We start from the raw sequence: 16917 nt of genomic DNA, 5'->3' as shown, positions 1-16917 counted from the left end.
AACCCTCTTTGGGACATGAAACTGTAGTCAAGTCCCAAAAGATTCCACAAACAAAGTTCCAAGAAAAAGGAACAACTTAGAACCAATACACAATCTCTAACCCAACAATTCCACTCCTAGGTGCACATGCAATGGAAGGGCATAAGCGGCATTATTAAAAGATGTGTAGAAAAATGTTCATATCAGCACCATTCTTAATAGCCCCAAATTGAAAACCACTAAAGTCTCCCTCAGAAATAGAAGGAATAAATGATGGTATATCTGCACAATGGAATACTACACAGCAATAAGAATAAGTGAGCTCTGACTACACCCAACAACATCTAGGTCTGTAAATATTTTATTCACAAATAAAGCAATGAGCAAAAGATGCCAGACGAATGAGAATACATACTATATGATGTATTTTATATGAAGATAAAAACCAGACAAAACAAATGGGAGACTAGAAGAGTGATTGCCCTTGGTGGAGTAGGGGTTGGGAGTTTCAAGAGGCCTCTGTGAGGTTGGGACTCTGTTTCACAGTCTGACATCTTTACACAGTTATGTTTGCTTTTTGAGCCGGACACTTTGGTTTGTGTACTTTCCTATAGATATGGTATACTCAAATACAAATTCCCTTAAGAATTTTAAAAATAGTAGGGGCAAAGAACAAAATACATAAAATACAGTGTGTCAAATGGTGGAAAATTCTATGTGGAACAAAAGTGAAGAAGAAGGACAAGGAGATGCTAAAAAACTTTAAATAAAATGGCTACCTAAAGCCTTTCCTAGAAGACCCAGAGAGATGACAAATATGGAAGAGAGACTTAAAGATATGAAGAATAAAATAAGTAGTTCCACAGATGATAGAGTGAATTCAAGAAGGAAATACAAGAGAAAAGGGAGAAAAGTAATTTTCAATGAAAAATATCTTATAATTTTTCAGAACTGTTGCAAGACATGAGTTTTAGACCCTGGCACTGAGGGAATAGTTAGAATGATAAATAATCAGAGATCTGACACTGGGTTGTCAAATAGGAGCATGAGGAGAGAAGACGGTAATTTTCTTCTACTCTTGGATGGCGTACAAAAGCAACAGGAGAAGGAAAATAACTCCATTTTCAGCAAAACAAGGAGACAGATATCTCCAGATTCAGAATACACCTAAGAACTGCCAAAAGCAACTGTGATTTGCTTTAGGAGCCCTAAGGGGTGAAGTGCAGCAGAAGTTGCCTATGGAGACATGAAGACCAAGTCGGACAGCAGGGAGCCCAGCTTGACAGGAGCAGAGAGCAGAAAGTGCCAGCAAAAATGCACTCCCAGAAGGAACTCAGGAATCAGATGAGGAAATGTGAGCCGGCAAAACTCAGGAAACAGTAAAAGAAAAACAAAAGTATCAAAGAAAGGAAAGACAGTAGAAAAAGAAGTCCCTGGGGATTAGACCTTGCAGACATGCTGTGAGAAACACAGAAATAAGAAAAGGGACCGTGGACTGGGAGTAAAAAGGAGAAAACTGTATTTGAACAATGATTAAAATAAAATTAAAAAAAAAGAAAAAAAGAAAATCTGCAAAAAAAGAAAGAAAGAAAAGGGACCAAATATAATGAAAATAAAGAGTCAAAAAGGATCAGGGAGAAAATGACATATAGAAGTAAACCAAGGAGAATGGAGAAACCCGTAAACTGAGCCCCTAAGAAGAAAACCTACACAATGAAACAATGGGAAAAGGATAGACTTTTTGACAAATTGCTCTTAAAAAAATGGATTGCAACATGCAAATAAATTCAAAGTGGATCATAGAACTAAATGTAAGAACTAAAACTGTAAAACGTTTAGAAGAAAAAAAGAGGAAGAAATCTTCATGACCTTGGGTTAGGCAAAGAGTTCTTGGATATGATACCATAAAGAAAAATGTAGTGGGGATAAATGGTAATGGAAAAAATTCAATAAGAAAAAGAAAAAAGAAAGAAAAAATGGACTTTTTTCCAAATTAGATGTTTGCTTGTGAAAAGACACTATTAATAAAATGAAAAGAAGCCACAGAATACTTGCAAGTAATATGATAAAAGACATGTATTCAGAATATAAAAGAACTCTTACAACTTAATAGTAAGAAGACAAACAACCCAATTTAAAAATGGGCAAAAGATTTGTATAGACATACCACAGAAGAAATTACACGAGTGCTTAATGAGCACACAAAAAGATGCTTAGCATCTTTAGCTGTTAGGAAAATGCAAATTAAAACCACAGGATACATGCCCACTATAATAAATATTATAAAAACAAATAAGAACAAACATTGGTAAGGATGTAGGGACACTGAATCCATTATGTCTTTTTGCAAGGAAATGGAAAACTGTGCAGGTACTTCATAAAATGTTAGCAGTTTTTTAAAAAAAAACTCGTAAGTATACACCCAAGAGAAATGAAAACGTCTGCTCCTAAGTGTACACCCAAGAGAAATGAAAACATGTGCCCACACAAAGACTTTGCACAAATATTCATAGCAGCTTCATTCATAATAGACAGGAGTGTAGCAGTAGAAACAATGCTCATCAACTGATGAGTGGCTTAACAAATGATGAATGGTACATCCTTACAATGGAATAGTATTTGTCAGTATAAAGGGATGGAGTGCTGGTGGATACTACACCAGGGATAAACCTCAAGACATTATGCCAAGTGAAAGAAGACAGTTGTGAAGACCACATATTGTGTGATTTCATTTATATGAAAGGTTCAGGAAAAATAAACATACAGAGACACGAGTGAGCCTGGGGGTGCAAAGGGGAGAATGACTAGCATGAGAGGTTGTGGGGTGATAGAAATGCTCTAAGACCAGGCACAGTGATGGCTACTCAGCTCTTTAAATTTACTAAAAATTTTTGAATTGTACAAAACAAGTAAATTTTATGTAATGTAAATTATACCACTAAATAAGTTATTAACAACAACAAAAAGGAAGACAACTCTACGTATTGAGAGAGTACACTACATACCAGAGAAAATTGACCTAGAAGGATCATCATGTGGACATATCCTAGTGATGTTATTGCAGTTACAAGATAAAAAGAGGATCTCTGGGCAGCTGGGTGAAAAAATCAAGAGATCATAGGAGGGACTTCCGGCCAAGATGGAGGAGTAAGTAGACACACTGTGCCTCTTCACATAACCAAAAGGACAACAACAATTTAACCAGTACTGACAGAAAATTGAACTGTATGGAAGTGTGACAACCAAGGAGTTAAAGAAGAAACATTCATCCAGACTGGTAGGAGGGGTGGAGTTGGGTGGCTGAGTGGAAAGGGGTCATGGCAAAACGGTGGCTGGTGGACTCTGTGCGTGCAAGGCAGCAACTGGTGGACCCAGCAAGGTGGCAGATTGTAGATGGGTGCAGTGCACAGGGTGGCTAGCGGACCGGGTGGTCCCACATTCGTGTACAGATAAACCTGGCAAAACTGGGAAGTGAGAGAGACCACACAACCCAGGGTCCCAGCACGGGGAAATAAAGGCTCAAAACACCGATTGAAAACACCTGAGGGGGTTGAGGTGCCAGGAGAAACTCCCAGCCTTACAGGAGAGTTTGTTGGAGAGACCCACAGGGTCCTAGAATATGCACAAACCCACCCACATGAGAATCAGCACCAGAAGGGCCCAGTTTGCTTGTGGGAAGCGGGGGAAGTGACTGGAATCTGGCAGAGAGCAGAGCAAGCACCATTGTTCCCTCTCGGACCCTTGCCCCACATACAGCATCACAACCCAGTGACTGGGTTTCCCTGCTCTGGTGAACACCTAAGGCTCTGCCCCTCACAATGTAACAGGCACACTGAGACCAAAAAAAAAAAAAAGGCGGAAATGACAGAACAGATCAAAGCCTCAGAACAAATACAACTAAGTGATGAAAAGCTAGCCAACCTATCAGATGCACAGTTCAAAACACTGGTAATCAGGATGCTCACAGAATTGGTTGAATTTGATCACAAATTAGATGAAAAAATGAAGGCTATGCTAAGTGACATAAAGGAAAATGTACAGGGAATCAACAGTGATGGGAAGGAAACTGGAACTCAAATCAATGGAGTAGACTAGATGGAACAAAGAAACATCCAATCAGAAAAGAAGGAAGAAACAAGAATTCAAAAAATGAGTAGAGGCTTGGGAACCTCTGGGACAACTTTAAACATTCCAGCATCTGAATTATAGGGATACCAGAAGGAGACGAGGAAGAGCAACAAGTGGAAAAGTTATTTGAACAAATAATAAAGAAGAACTTCCCCAATCTGGCAAAGGAAATAGACTTCCAGGAAATACAGGAAGCTCAGAGAGTCCCAAAGAAGTTGGACCCAGGGAGGAACACACCAGGGCACATCATAATTACATTAGCTAAGATAAAAATGAAGGAAAGAATCCTAGAAAAACAAGAGATAAGGAGACAGTTACCTACAAAGGAGTTCCCATCAGAATGTCAGCGGATTTCTCAAAAGAGACCTTGCATGCAAGAAAGGGCTGGAAAGAAGTATTCCAAGTCATGAAAGGCAAGGACCTACATCCAAGATGACTCTATTCAGCAAAGCTTTCATTTAGAATGGAAAGGCAGATAAAGTGTTTCCCAGATGAAGTCAGGTTAAAGGAGTTCATCATCATCAAGCCCTTATTATATGAAATATTGAAGGGACTTATCTAAGAAAAAGAAGATAAAAAACATGTACAGGTAAATGACAGCAAACTCATAATTATAACAACCATACCTAAAGCAAAAACAAAAGCAAACAACTAGGACAGGAACAGAACCACAGAAATGGAGATCACATGGAGGGTTAGCAACAGGGGAGTGGGAAGAGGAGAGAGGGGGAAAAGGTAGAGAGAATAAGTAGCATAGATGGTAGGTAGAAAATAGACAGGAGGAGGGCAAGAATAGTATAGGAAATGTAGAAGCTAAAGAACTTATAAGTATGATACATGGACATGAACTAAAGGGGGAGAATGTGGGTAGGAGGGGGGTGCAGGGTGGAGGGGAGTGAAGGGGGGAAAATGGGACAACTGTAATAACATAATCAATATAGTAGATTTAAAAAGATCATAAGAAAAATATCAAAAAGAGAAAAGTTATGAGTTATGAAACTTTAAGAAACAACAAATCTAGAAGAAAACAGGAGATAATTCCTTAATAAATCTGGAGTGGAAAAGACCTTTCTAATTATAATTCAAGAGCTGGAGCCATAAAATAAATAATTTGAGTGTGCATGAGGGAAATAGAGGAGAGGACAACAGTGTGTCTACTGCCTGGCAAAAGAGTCTGGAACAAGGAGTTTGCAGGTGTCTAGACCCTGAGAACCAGAGTGCAGAAGGGCAAGAATGAACCTTGACAAAGACTTGTAGAAGAATGTTCATAGCAGCTTTATTCATAACCAAAAATTGAAACAATCCAAATGTCAATAGGTAAGAGGTAAATAGGTAATTAAAGTGTCATATCCCTACAATGGAATACTATCAGAAATAAAAGGAATAAAATACTGATATATGCAAATACACAGAAGAATATTTAAAACACTGGCTGAATCAAAGAAGTCAAAGTACTGTATGTATAGTTTAACTTATAAGTTGTAGAATAAGCAAAACGAATTTATAGTGATAGCTATCACAACAGTGTTTGCCCACAGGGGCTGGGAGATCCACTGAGAAGGGGAGCATGGCAGCTCTCTGGGGTTTTTTTTTACCCATGGTGGTTACACAGGTGTATGTATTTGTGAAAACTCATCTAACTGTACATTTAAAATCTTATTGTTTGTAAATAAAGAAATAGTCATCATTAAGAGAATGAAAAGCCCCAAACTTAGAGGAGATATTTGTGACACACACACATCAATGAAAGAATGTTCCTAGAAAAAATAATGTACAAATCAATAAAAAGAATACAGCCAAATAGAATAATGGAAAAAAGATATTGATAGGCTTTTATAGATAAGGAAAAACATATATATGTAAACATATAAAAAGATGCCCAAATTTCACTTTTAATCAGGAAAATGTCAAATAAAGATGTTACGAGATTCCATTTTACATCCACCAGATTACTTGGGGTGGTGAATATACAACACAATATATAGATGGTGTATTATGGAATTGTACATCTGAAACCTATATAATTTTTTTAACCAATGTCACCCCAATAAATTCAATTAAAAAGTTAAAAAATGAATACATCCATCATACTGTCAAAAAGAAAATTAAAAGGCTGGGCAACAGCAAGTACTGGTGAGAATGCAGAGTAGTAGGAATTCTTATACCACACTGATGTAAGTGTAATTTAGCAAAATTACTTTTACTTTATATTTCTCTTCCACTCCTGGGCATACAATTTAGAGGAAGTCTTGCTCCTGTGACCAGGACACATGTACAAGAATGTTTATAAAAAATTATTATAGTAGAAAAAAGATACAACTTAAATGTGTATGTATACCACATTAGAGGTGAGTTGTACCAAACTTTCAAGGGAGGTTATAATCCTACAGGAGGATATATACAGAACTAAAAATGAACTTCAGCTATGAACATCAATATAAAAAATTTAATATTGAGCAAAAGATGCAAAAACATATGAGTACAGGCTAAAAAATTCCACTGATTGAAAATGCAACAATAGCTCTGGCTGGTATGACTCACTGGATTGAGTGCTGGCCTGCAAAACAAAGGGGCATCCATTCGATTATCAGTGAGGGTACAAGCCTGGACTGTGGGCCAGGTCCCCATTGTGGGTTACTGTGTACAATGTGAGTGAGAGGCAACCACACACTGATGTTTCTGTCCCTCTCTTTCTCCCTCCCTCCCCTCTCTCTAAATATAAATAAATAAAATCTTTAAAAATAAAAAAAAATCCACAAAATTTTTTGTTAAGAAAGAAAATGCAACAATAATGTGCTGTTTAGGGCTACACACATAGGTGGTAAAAATTTTTTAAAAACAAGGGTATGAATATCACAAGAGTCAGAATTGTGGTTATTTCTTAGGTAAATGGATCTGGAAAGAATATGGGGGGGGTGGGTGTCTAAGAGACTGACAATTTTCTCTCTTTTAAGCTGAGTGATAAGCTCGTGGGTACTCCCTATTTTTTCTTTATTAAAGATTTTATTCATTTATCTTTAGAACGAGGGATAGGGAGGTAAAAAGAGCGGGAGGGAAACATCAGCATAGGAGAAAAACATCCATCAGTTGCCTCTCGCACATGCCTGCCCCAACAGGGGACCAGCCTGCAACACAGGCATGAGTCCTGACCAGGAATTGAACCAACAACCTTTCATTTTGCAGGACGATGCTCAACCAACTGAGCATAACAGTCAGGGCCATGGGTAATACTTTTATTCCTCTTCTTCAAAATACATATGCATTTATATATTTTTGTATATTTATTTTATAATTTAAAAACAAGTAGAAGGCATGACTGAATACTTTCTTTAAATACTATGTTCATGGGAACTTCTGGGCAAGAGGGAGATGTAGGTAAACACACTGTGCCTCCTTGCACAACCAAAATAAGGACAACAAATTTAAAAACAAAAAACAACAAGAACTGACAGAAAATTGAACTGTATGGAAATCTGACAACCAACGAGTTAAAGAAGAAATATTCATCCAGACCAGTAGGAGGGGTGGGGATGGGAGCCAGATGGAGAGGACTCTCAGCAAGGCAGCTGGTGGAGCAGGTGGTCCTACATTTGAGTGCAGATAAACCAAGGGGAACAACTGGGGACTCAGACAGACCACACAACCCAGGATTCCGGTGTGGGGAAATAAAGCTTCAAAACCCCTGACTGAAAAAACCTGTGAGGGTAGCAGCAGTGGGAGAAACTCCCAGGCCCACAGGAGAGTTCTTGGAGAGACCCATGGGGTCTGAGAATGTACACAAAACCACCCACCTGGGAATTAGCACCAGAAGGACCCAATTTGATTGTGGGTAGTGGCAGAAGTGACTGAAAGCCAGCAGAGAGTGGAGCAAGTGGCATTATTCCCTCTCAGACCCCTCCCCCCCACACAGCCCTGCAACTCAGTGACCTGGGTTGCTCTGCCCTGGTGAACACCTAAGGCTCCACCCCTTACTATGTAAATGGTGGCCTAGGCAAAAGAGAAGAGGCCCAAATGAAAGAACAGATAAGACTCCAGAAAAAATACAACTGAGTGACGAAGAAATAGCCAACCTATCAGATGCAGAGTTCAAAACACTGGTAATCAGGATGCTCACAGAATTGGTTTAGTATGGTCACAAAAGAGAGGAAAAAATGAAGGCTATGAAAAGTGAAATAAAGGAAAATGTACAGGGAACCAACAGTGAAGGGAAGGAAACTAGGACTTAAATCAACTGTTTGGACCAAAAAGAAGAAATAAACATGCAACCAGAACATAATGAAAAAACAGGAATTCAAAAATATGAGGAGAGGCTTAGGAACGTCCAGGACAACTTTAAATGTTCCAACATCCAAATCATAGGGATACCAGGAGAAGAGGAAGAGCAAGAAATTGAAAACTTAGTTGGAGAAATAATGAAGGAGAACTTCCCCAACCTGGCAAAGGAAATAGATCTCTAGAAAGTCCAGGAAGCTCAGAGAGTCCCAAAGAAGTTGGACCCAAGGAGGCTCACACCAAGGCAGATCATCATTAAGTTATCCAAGATTAAAGATAAAGAGAGAATCTTAAAAGCAGCAAGAGAAGAGCAGAAGTTATCTACAAAGGAGTTCCCATCAGACTGTCAGCTGATTTCTCAAAAGAGACCTTACAGACAAGAAGGGGCTGGAAAGAAGTATTCCAAGTCATGAAAGGCAAGGACCTACCTCTAAGATGACTTTATCCAGCAAAGCTTTCATTTAGATGGAAGGGCAGATAAAGTGTTTCCCAGATAAGGTCAAATTAAAGGAGTTCATCATCACCAAACCCTTATTATATGAAATGTTAAAGGGACTTATCTAAGGAAAATAAGAAGATAAAAATCTATGAACAGTAAAATGACAACAAACTTACAACTACCAACAACCGAACCTAGAAAAAACAAAAACAAACTAAGCAAACAATTAGAACAGGAACAGAATCACAGAAATGGAGATCACATGGAGGGTTTTAAACAGGGGAGTGGAAGGGGAAGAGAGGGGGAAAAGATACAGAGAATAAGAAGCATAAATTGTAAGTACAAAATACACAGGAGGAGGTTAAGAATAGTATGGGAAATGGAGAAGCCGAAGAATTTATATGTATGACCCATAGACATGAACTAAGGAGGGGGATGCTGGAGGGAATGGAGGCACCAGGCAGAGAGGAATATGGGGAAAAAAATGGGACAACTGTAATAGCATAATCAATAAAATATATTAAAAAATAAATAAATGGTGTGTTCTTTTTATCAATAGATTATACCATGCAAAAGTAAAGTCTTCCTTTTCAAATAGCTATGATGGTATGCCAATTTTTTTCAGAGCATCATCACTAAAACTGGATGCAAATTAAAAAATAAATAAAAACATGTAGCATGTTGTGTTAAATTAAAGAAGCCAGTCTTTCTTCATATTCTATGATTTTGTGTATATGAAAGATCCAGAATAGGAAACTCTATTATAGAGACAGAAAGTAGATAAGTGGTTGCCTAAGGTTGGGGAGGTGGGGGAGAATAGAAAGTGACTGCTAGTGGGTACAGGATTTCTTTTTGGTGTGATGAATGTCCTAAAATTGACCATGGTGGTAGTGCACAGTTCTGTGAATATACTAAAAATCACTGAATGCCTACTTTACATGGATGGATTGTATGGTATTGTGAATTATAGTTCAATAAAACTGTTTAAAAAAAAAACCAACACAGGTAGAGTGGCCTTCAAAAGAGGCCAACATCTGGCTAAGATGGAGGCTTGGGTAGATATGCTTCACTTCTTCACACAACCGAAAGAGGGATAATGACCATTTTAAAAGCAAAAACAACCAGAACTGGCAGAAAATCGAACTGTATGGAAGTATGACAACCAAGGAGTTACAGAAGAAATGTTCATCCAGACTGGTGTACCAATACAAGGAAATATGTTCCAGCATGGGGAAATAAAGCCTCAAAACCTCTGGCTATAAAAACATGTGGGGCTTGCAGCTGCAGGAGAAACTCCCAGTCTCATAGGAGAGTCCACTGGAAAGACCCACATGGTTCTAGAATGTACAGAAACCCACCCACCCAGGAATCATCACCAGAAGGACCCAATTTGCTTGTGGGAAGTGGGGAAAGTGACTGAAAGTGGGCGAGAGTTGAGCAAATGGCATTTTTCCCTTACTGACCCCTTCCCCACATACAGCATCACAGCACATTAAAGTGGATTGCCCTGCTCCCGAGAACACCTAAGTCTCTGTCCCTTGAAACATAACAGGTGTGCCAAGACAAAGAAACATGGCCCAAATGAAAGAGCAGATTAAAAATCCAGAAAAATAACTAAGTGATGAGGAAATAGCCAACCTATCAGATGCAGAGTTCAAAACACTGCTAATCAGGATGCTCACAGAGATGGTTGAGTATGGTTTCAAAATAGAGGAAGAAGTGAAGGCTATGCAAAGTAAAATAAAGAAAAATATACAGGGAGCCAACAATGAAGGGAAGGAAACCAGGATTCACATCAACTGTTTGGACCAGAAGGAAGAAATAAACATGCAACCAGAACAGAATGAAGAAACAAGAATTCAAAAAAAAAAAAAAAGAGGAGAGACTTAGGAACCTCCAGGACAACTTTAAACGTTCCAACATCTGAATCATAGGGCTGCCAGCAGGAGTACAGGAAAAGCAAGAAATCAAAAACTTATTTGAAAAAATACTGAAAGAAAACTTCCCCAATCTGGAGACACTTCATAATTAAGTTGCCAAAGATTAAAGATAAAGAGAATTTTAAAAGCAACAAGAGAAAAGGAGACAGTTACCTACAGAGGAGTTCCCATTAGACTATGAGCTGATTTCTTAAAAGAAATCTTGCAGGCAAGAAGGGGCTGGAAAGAACTATTCTAAGTCATGAAAAGCAAGGACCTGCAACTAAAATGACTCTATCCAGCAAAGTTATCATTTAGAATGGAAGGGCAGATAAAGTGTTTCCCAGATAAGGTCAAGTTAAAGGAGTTCATCATCACCAAACCCTTATTATATGAAATGTTAAAGGGACTTATCTAAGAAAAAGAAGATAACTATGAACAATAAAATGACAACAAACCTACAACTATCAACAACTGAACCTAAAACAAAAACAAACTATGCAAACAACTAGAGTAGGAACAGAATCATAGAAATGGAGATCATGTGGAGGGTTATCAGTGGGGAAAGGGAAGGAGGAGAATGGGGGAAAAAGGTACAGAGTATAAGAAGCATAACTGGTATGTGTAAAATAGGGGGAAGTTAAGAATAGTATGGGAAATGGAGAAGCCAAAGAACTTATATGTATAACCCATAGACATGAACTAAGGCCGGGGGGGAATGCTGGAGGGAATGGAGGTACCAGGCAGAGGGGGATATGGGGAGGAAAAAATGGGACAACTGTAATAGAATAATGAATAAAATATACTTTTAAAAACAGGAAGAGCAAAGGAATGCATGGAAAGCCTCTTAATGGGTGATAAAATGGTGAAGTTGGTGAGGATGAAAGGGAAACCATATTCCTCCAGAGCACTTATTCTCAAACTTAAGCACACATCTGAATCACCTGGAAGTCTTGTTAAATCACGGATTGCGGGGTTCCATCCCCAGAGATTCTGATTCTTTAGAACTGGGGTGGGTCAAAAATCTGCATTTCTCACAGTTCCCAATTGCTGCTGCCCAGACACTGCACTATGAGGACCATTTCTCTCTAGGGCCCAGTATGGGTGGTAGATATTGGATAAAGAGACAAACGGATGAATAGCAAGCAGGCAGATGAGCAGTGGATGGCAGTTGCATGAATGGATGAAGGAGGTTCTAAGTAGTAGGGAAGAAGATGGGGTTGGGGAAGTTGTAGTGTGGAGGACTTGAAGTCAAGACCTGGTTTCAACTCTTGTGGGTCACCATCCACTAGCTGTGCAATGTTTGTCAGGTGACTTCACTTCCCTGAAGCTCATTTTCCTAATGTGTGAAATGTGGGTTAACAATGCCTATGAATGTTCCATGAACTATAACACCCTTAGAAGGGCACAGAGCTTGGCATACAGTGGATGCTCTCCACCTTCTGGCTGGATCTGACCATTACCATCATATATCACTGGGCTATACTGTGTAGTTGAGATGAGAGGCTTGTAATTCAGGTCCATCTTGTTTCCATAGTGGCCGATGCTGACCTCGAATTGGATCAGGTCCTTAAAGTTGGGCATCATGGTACAGGAAAGGAAGATGACACACAGCCCATACTTTTGGCGGTTCTGTTGCCTCTAAAACAACAACCCCCATACCCCCAGCACATAAGACAAGGATGAACAAGGCTATAAAGACAGGCAGGGGGCAAGGATGAGGTGTACTGTTTCTATCAAAAGCCATCTTTGCTTCTCTTCAGGGTGAGCTAGATCATCACTGAACGCCCACTCACACTCAAAGCCTTGCCTTGACTCCTACTCATCTGGCTGATCAAGGAGGCAGTACCTTCTAATACTTCTATCACCTGGACCCCTCCACCCAGGCAGCCCTTCCCTTCCTGAAACTGGGCAGGAAGTCTTCTCTTTGCTCAGGCTAGGCTTTGGGATTGACTACCCATCTCCACCCACATTGGGCCATACCACCCCTCTCCTTTTGGCTTAAACATCCTCCTCAGATGAGACTGAGTGCAGGCAGGGTGCAGAATAGAGGTTGCATAAGCTCACACATCCTTTCTTGGCCCTTTTCAAGCCCTTTCTCCACTATGCCTCATGTCTGCTTAGGGTCTTCTCTCATCATGTTAACCTTTCTCTCATTTCTGTTGCCAACCTCTGCCCTACTCTTGCATGTTCCCAGTCTGTTCCCTAGCTGAGGTCTCCCCTGTCTTAAACATAGCCCTTCTTCTCCACTGTGACCCTGTTTAGCTACCACCTGCTCTTGTCTCCCTCTACTTCCTAGTCAAGTTGCTACGCATCTGTCTCCATGCACTATCTGCAACTTCTTCCTGCTTGCCTATGGCACCTGACTGAAAGCTACTGGTGCCTTCCCAATAACCAGTGGACACTTGTGAGTCCTCACCTTTTCTCTTTGATACCTTCAGAGAGCTGATGGCTCCTTTCTGCAGCTCTCCCTCCATAGGCTGCTCCAATGCTCCCCTTCACAAATCCCTCCTCCTCCTGCCTCCCAGGTTGTGGCGTCCTTATAGGCTCCAGCCTCAGCTCCCTTCTCCTTTTACTTTGCCTACTACCCCTGGGCAAGTCCTCCATAACCATGGTTCAGATCCTAGTGTGCTTATGGCATGCCCATCTGTCCAGCAGCCTTGAGACTGGTCTTCATGGATGTCTCACAAGCACAGGTCAAAGTGGGGTTCATCATCTCCCCTAGACCTGCTCCTCCTTCAGGATGTAAGCCACCCAATCACCTTGCCTCCCAAGCAGAAAATGGATGTTAGCTTAGGGGAATTGGCCTCACTTCTTATGTTCTGCTAGTTGGTGGCTCTGATCATTCTGCTTCCAAAGGGACTCTGGAACCACTCCCTGCTGTCCAGCTCTCTTCCTCTGTGACTGTACCCCATTTCTCTAGGATAAGTGAGTGGTTTACCTTACTCTCTCCTGACTATTCTTAACACTTTCGTGCCTTATGGCCCTCCCCTGCCTTCAGAAAGAAAGCCACATTCCTTAAAATGCCCCTTAGAATGTTTTTCCTTAACTAGATGGCACATTCCTTAAACCAAAACCTTATCTTGTTTTTCCTGAGTCCCCTGGCCACCTGGGATTTGGCACAGCAAGAAGCTCTAGTGGCTCAGTGGAGACTCAGGCAGGTTGACCATGATCCTCATGCACCCATCACTGCATTCAGCTTGTGGCCAGGGCCAAAAGTGGGAGGCACAGTGGATTGAGGCAGCAGAACACCACTTTCATCCTGGGTTACCTCTGCACTGGTCACGTCCCGGGAGAGGTCCTTCATCCTGGCATCTTGGAGAGACGTGATGTGGGTGACTAACTCCAGGAAGACCCGGCCTCGATACTCCAAACCATCCTTAACAGAGCTGGGTATACTCTGGGGTAAAAGGGAGGAAAATGGTGAGAAAGGGAATGAGAGAAACAGAGCAGGCTAATCTCCCAACACCTGTGCAGCAAAGACAGTAGTCCAGTAACTTCAACCCCAGGGAGGAATTCCAGACCCCAGAAACAGTATTGCTGGAAACCTCTAGGCCCTGACCCCTCTTCTGAACCCCTCAACCTCTCCTCCCCTTGCACTCTGCCTTTAGATCCTCATAAATACTTCCTGATGGGAGAGGACTGTGATAACTAGTGTGTTCTCCCTGCCTGGCCAAACAGAACTCGTCCTGCCTCTAAGATGCCAGTGAGAATACTTCCGTGGCCTTCCCTGTTAGAAACCCTGGGGACCATGTTCTCAGCATGGAAACCCGATTGCAGTGGGGAAAAACGAGGCCTGGGTTAGATAGCAGTGGAAATGAGAGATGGAGGGAGGGTAAAGTCTCCTGATGGCACTGAGGTTCTGGTGCCTGCCTCTTCCTCACTCAGAGTCTCTCCCAGCCTCATTCCCTGGACTTGGCTTTCTGGCATTTGTAACCAGGCCTAAATAACCCAGTGCTTTTCTACATTTACCTGTGCTGTTTCTTTTGCCTCATAGGCCCTTTCCACCTGTTGAAAATCTTACCCATTTCCATCTGAATGTCCTCCATCTGTTAATTTCTTGTACCATCCCATACATCCCACACATCTGCAGCCATTTACATGCAGGCTTCATGTTCTCTACCAGCATGTAGTGGACAGACACCAGGGTCACGTCCTCCCTGGGTATCTCCCAGGGCGCAGTGACTCACATATGGTCGGTTTTACCTCCTCTGTTCCCTAGAACTGACTTAAGAAGCTTACAGAGCCTTCCTCTTGGATCTGGAAAGGAGCCTTTTTACCACCATGGAGAGTCAGAAAGCTGGGGCCAAAGCAGGGTAGAAAACCAGAGTATGTTCCTACAAGAAGAGAGGATGAGAGAGTGGCCAGGTGGAAGAAGAACAGGGTGGGGGTGGGGGTGGTAGGGGGATTGCTTGCCTTCCATTTCTGCTCCTGTGGATGAGATCTGGTTGAGGGACAGGCTGACAGTCCCAATTTCATCCCTGCAGTTGCTCTTGGTGCTGGAGAGAGACTGCTATCTGAGCCCTGACCCATTTCTGATTTTCTCTTCCCACCATGTTTTCCAGCCCCCACCCAGTTGCTCACCAGTCCAAGACTCTGAACTTGATGTAGCTGGAGAGGCAGGGCAGCTGCAGGGGGAGGCAAGAGGCACAATGGGTAAATTGCACTTGTACTTGGAGGGTCTGGTCCTCGTGGGAAATGTAAGCACTTGGAAGTCCTGGGTCTGAATCCAAGGCCTGGCTCAGTTATCAATGAGCCATTTAACTACAGCCAAGATGGATTTACCGTGGGAGCTTCTAGGCCCTAAGCTTGAGGTCCCTCACTTGCCTGGGTCCCTCATGAGGTCTTAAGAGAGACTAGGACTGTGTCCCATGATCATTTTGTATGCTTTTTTATTTTTAATCCTCACTCAAGGACATGCTTATTGATTTTAGAGAGAGAAGAAGGGAGGGAGAGAGAGAAGGAGAGAAACAGCGATTGCCTCCCATATGTGCCCTGACCAGGGACCAAACCTACAAGCTAAGCATGTTCCCTGACCGGGAATTGAATATTCAAGCTTTTGTTTACAGGACGATGCTCCAACTGAGTCATACTGGCTAGGGCCATTTCGTATTCTTGTTCTTCAGATGGCCCCCTAATGCATAAGCTCAGGACCTATGAGAGCTGGGTGCTCCCTGACTGTGGATTTCAAGACTACAGTTTTCATACAGCACTGCACAGTCTAAATGCATGTTTATCAAACCATCCTGCAGGAGAAGTCATGAGCCTGAATGTCTTCATCACACTAGCAGTTAACTTTCAAGCAGTCAGTCATCTATCTCCTCAAAGAGTAAATAACAATGGCTACCCATCTGGTGAGGAATTCCATGTCCCCTGACCTGTGCTGAATGATTTATCTGTACCAACTGAATGATCCCTCCCAACAACCCCATTAGCTAGGTGCTATTCTGAGTGCATTTTCTGACAGGAAAACTGAGGCACAGAGAGGCTGAGTTCCTGAAGTTCTCATGTTACACTCAGTGGGTAATGGCAACCCCAGAGCTCCTAAGCACACTGGCAAAGCCCAGTGAGGGCTGAGACTGTCCCTATTTGCAGATGGGGGATGAGGCACAGAGAAACGGAGAGACTTGCTCAAGGTCACATAGTAAGGGGTAGAGTCAGGATTGGAAGCCATGCTTCTGAGTCTTATTTCCACTCTGCTACAGGGTTCCCATAATTATGAGAACAAAATTAAAAATCCATGTTTAAAGCAGAGCTCCTAGCCCTGGCTGCTGTGGCTCAGTGGATTGAGTGCCAGCCTGTGAACTGAAAGGTTGCCAGTTTGATTCCTGGTCAGGGCACATGCCTGGATTGCAAGTCAGGTCCTCAGTTGGGATCATGCAAGAGGTAGCCAATCAATGTATCTCTCACACACTGATGTTTCTCTCCCTCTCTTTCTCTCTGCCCCTCTCTAAAAATAAACACAATATTAAAACAGAGCTATTAGGTTGAGTCCTGAGTTAGACTCCCATCTTCTCAGCTGGGAACTCTTCCCTCACAGCAGTTCCTGGGGCCCAGCCAGGATCCTTCCAGTTTTCCATTCTCCTCATCCATTCTCCCCTTGGTGTGCTGGCTGGGGGCCAAAGGGAGGTAAGAAAAAGGCTTTCCAGTTGAGCAGCTTGGTGTTAAGAAATGGGGAAG

The 16917-nt window shown here is 41.8% G+C and overlaps 1 protein-coding gene across 1 annotated transcript in view; it reads right to left on the bottom strand.

Annotated features, from left to right (window-relative positions):
- The window catches only part of FER1L5 (fer-1 like family member 5), a 54923-nt gene that overhangs the window by 20709 nt on the left and 17297 nt on the right, over positions 1 to 16917 (bottom strand). Inside the window, exons 15-19 of the mRNA XM_045827169.1 lie at positions 15322 to 15365; positions 15154 to 15236; positions 14980 to 15074; positions 14009 to 14137; positions 12201 to 12378 (exon numbers count right to left, since the gene is read on the bottom strand). Of these exons, the coding sequence (XP_045683125.1) occupies positions 12201 to 12378; positions 14009 to 14137; positions 14980 to 15074; positions 15154 to 15236; positions 15322 to 15365 (529 nt within the window). The remainder of the gene's footprint in view (positions 1 to 12200; positions 12379 to 14008; positions 14138 to 14979; positions 15075 to 15153; positions 15237 to 15321; positions 15366 to 16917) is intronic.

This window comes from Phyllostomus hastatus, unplaced genomic scaffold (assembly GCF_019186645.2).
Source record: "Phyllostomus hastatus isolate PE091 unplaced genomic scaffold, TTU_PhHast_1.1 phas_scaffold_78, whole genome shotgun sequence".
NCBI classification, from domain to species: domain Eukaryota; kingdom Metazoa; phylum Chordata; class Mammalia; order Chiroptera; family Phyllostomidae; genus Phyllostomus; species Phyllostomus hastatus.
Note: the sequence above shows the minus strand (reverse complement) of the source record. Positions and strands in the feature narration are given on the sequence as shown.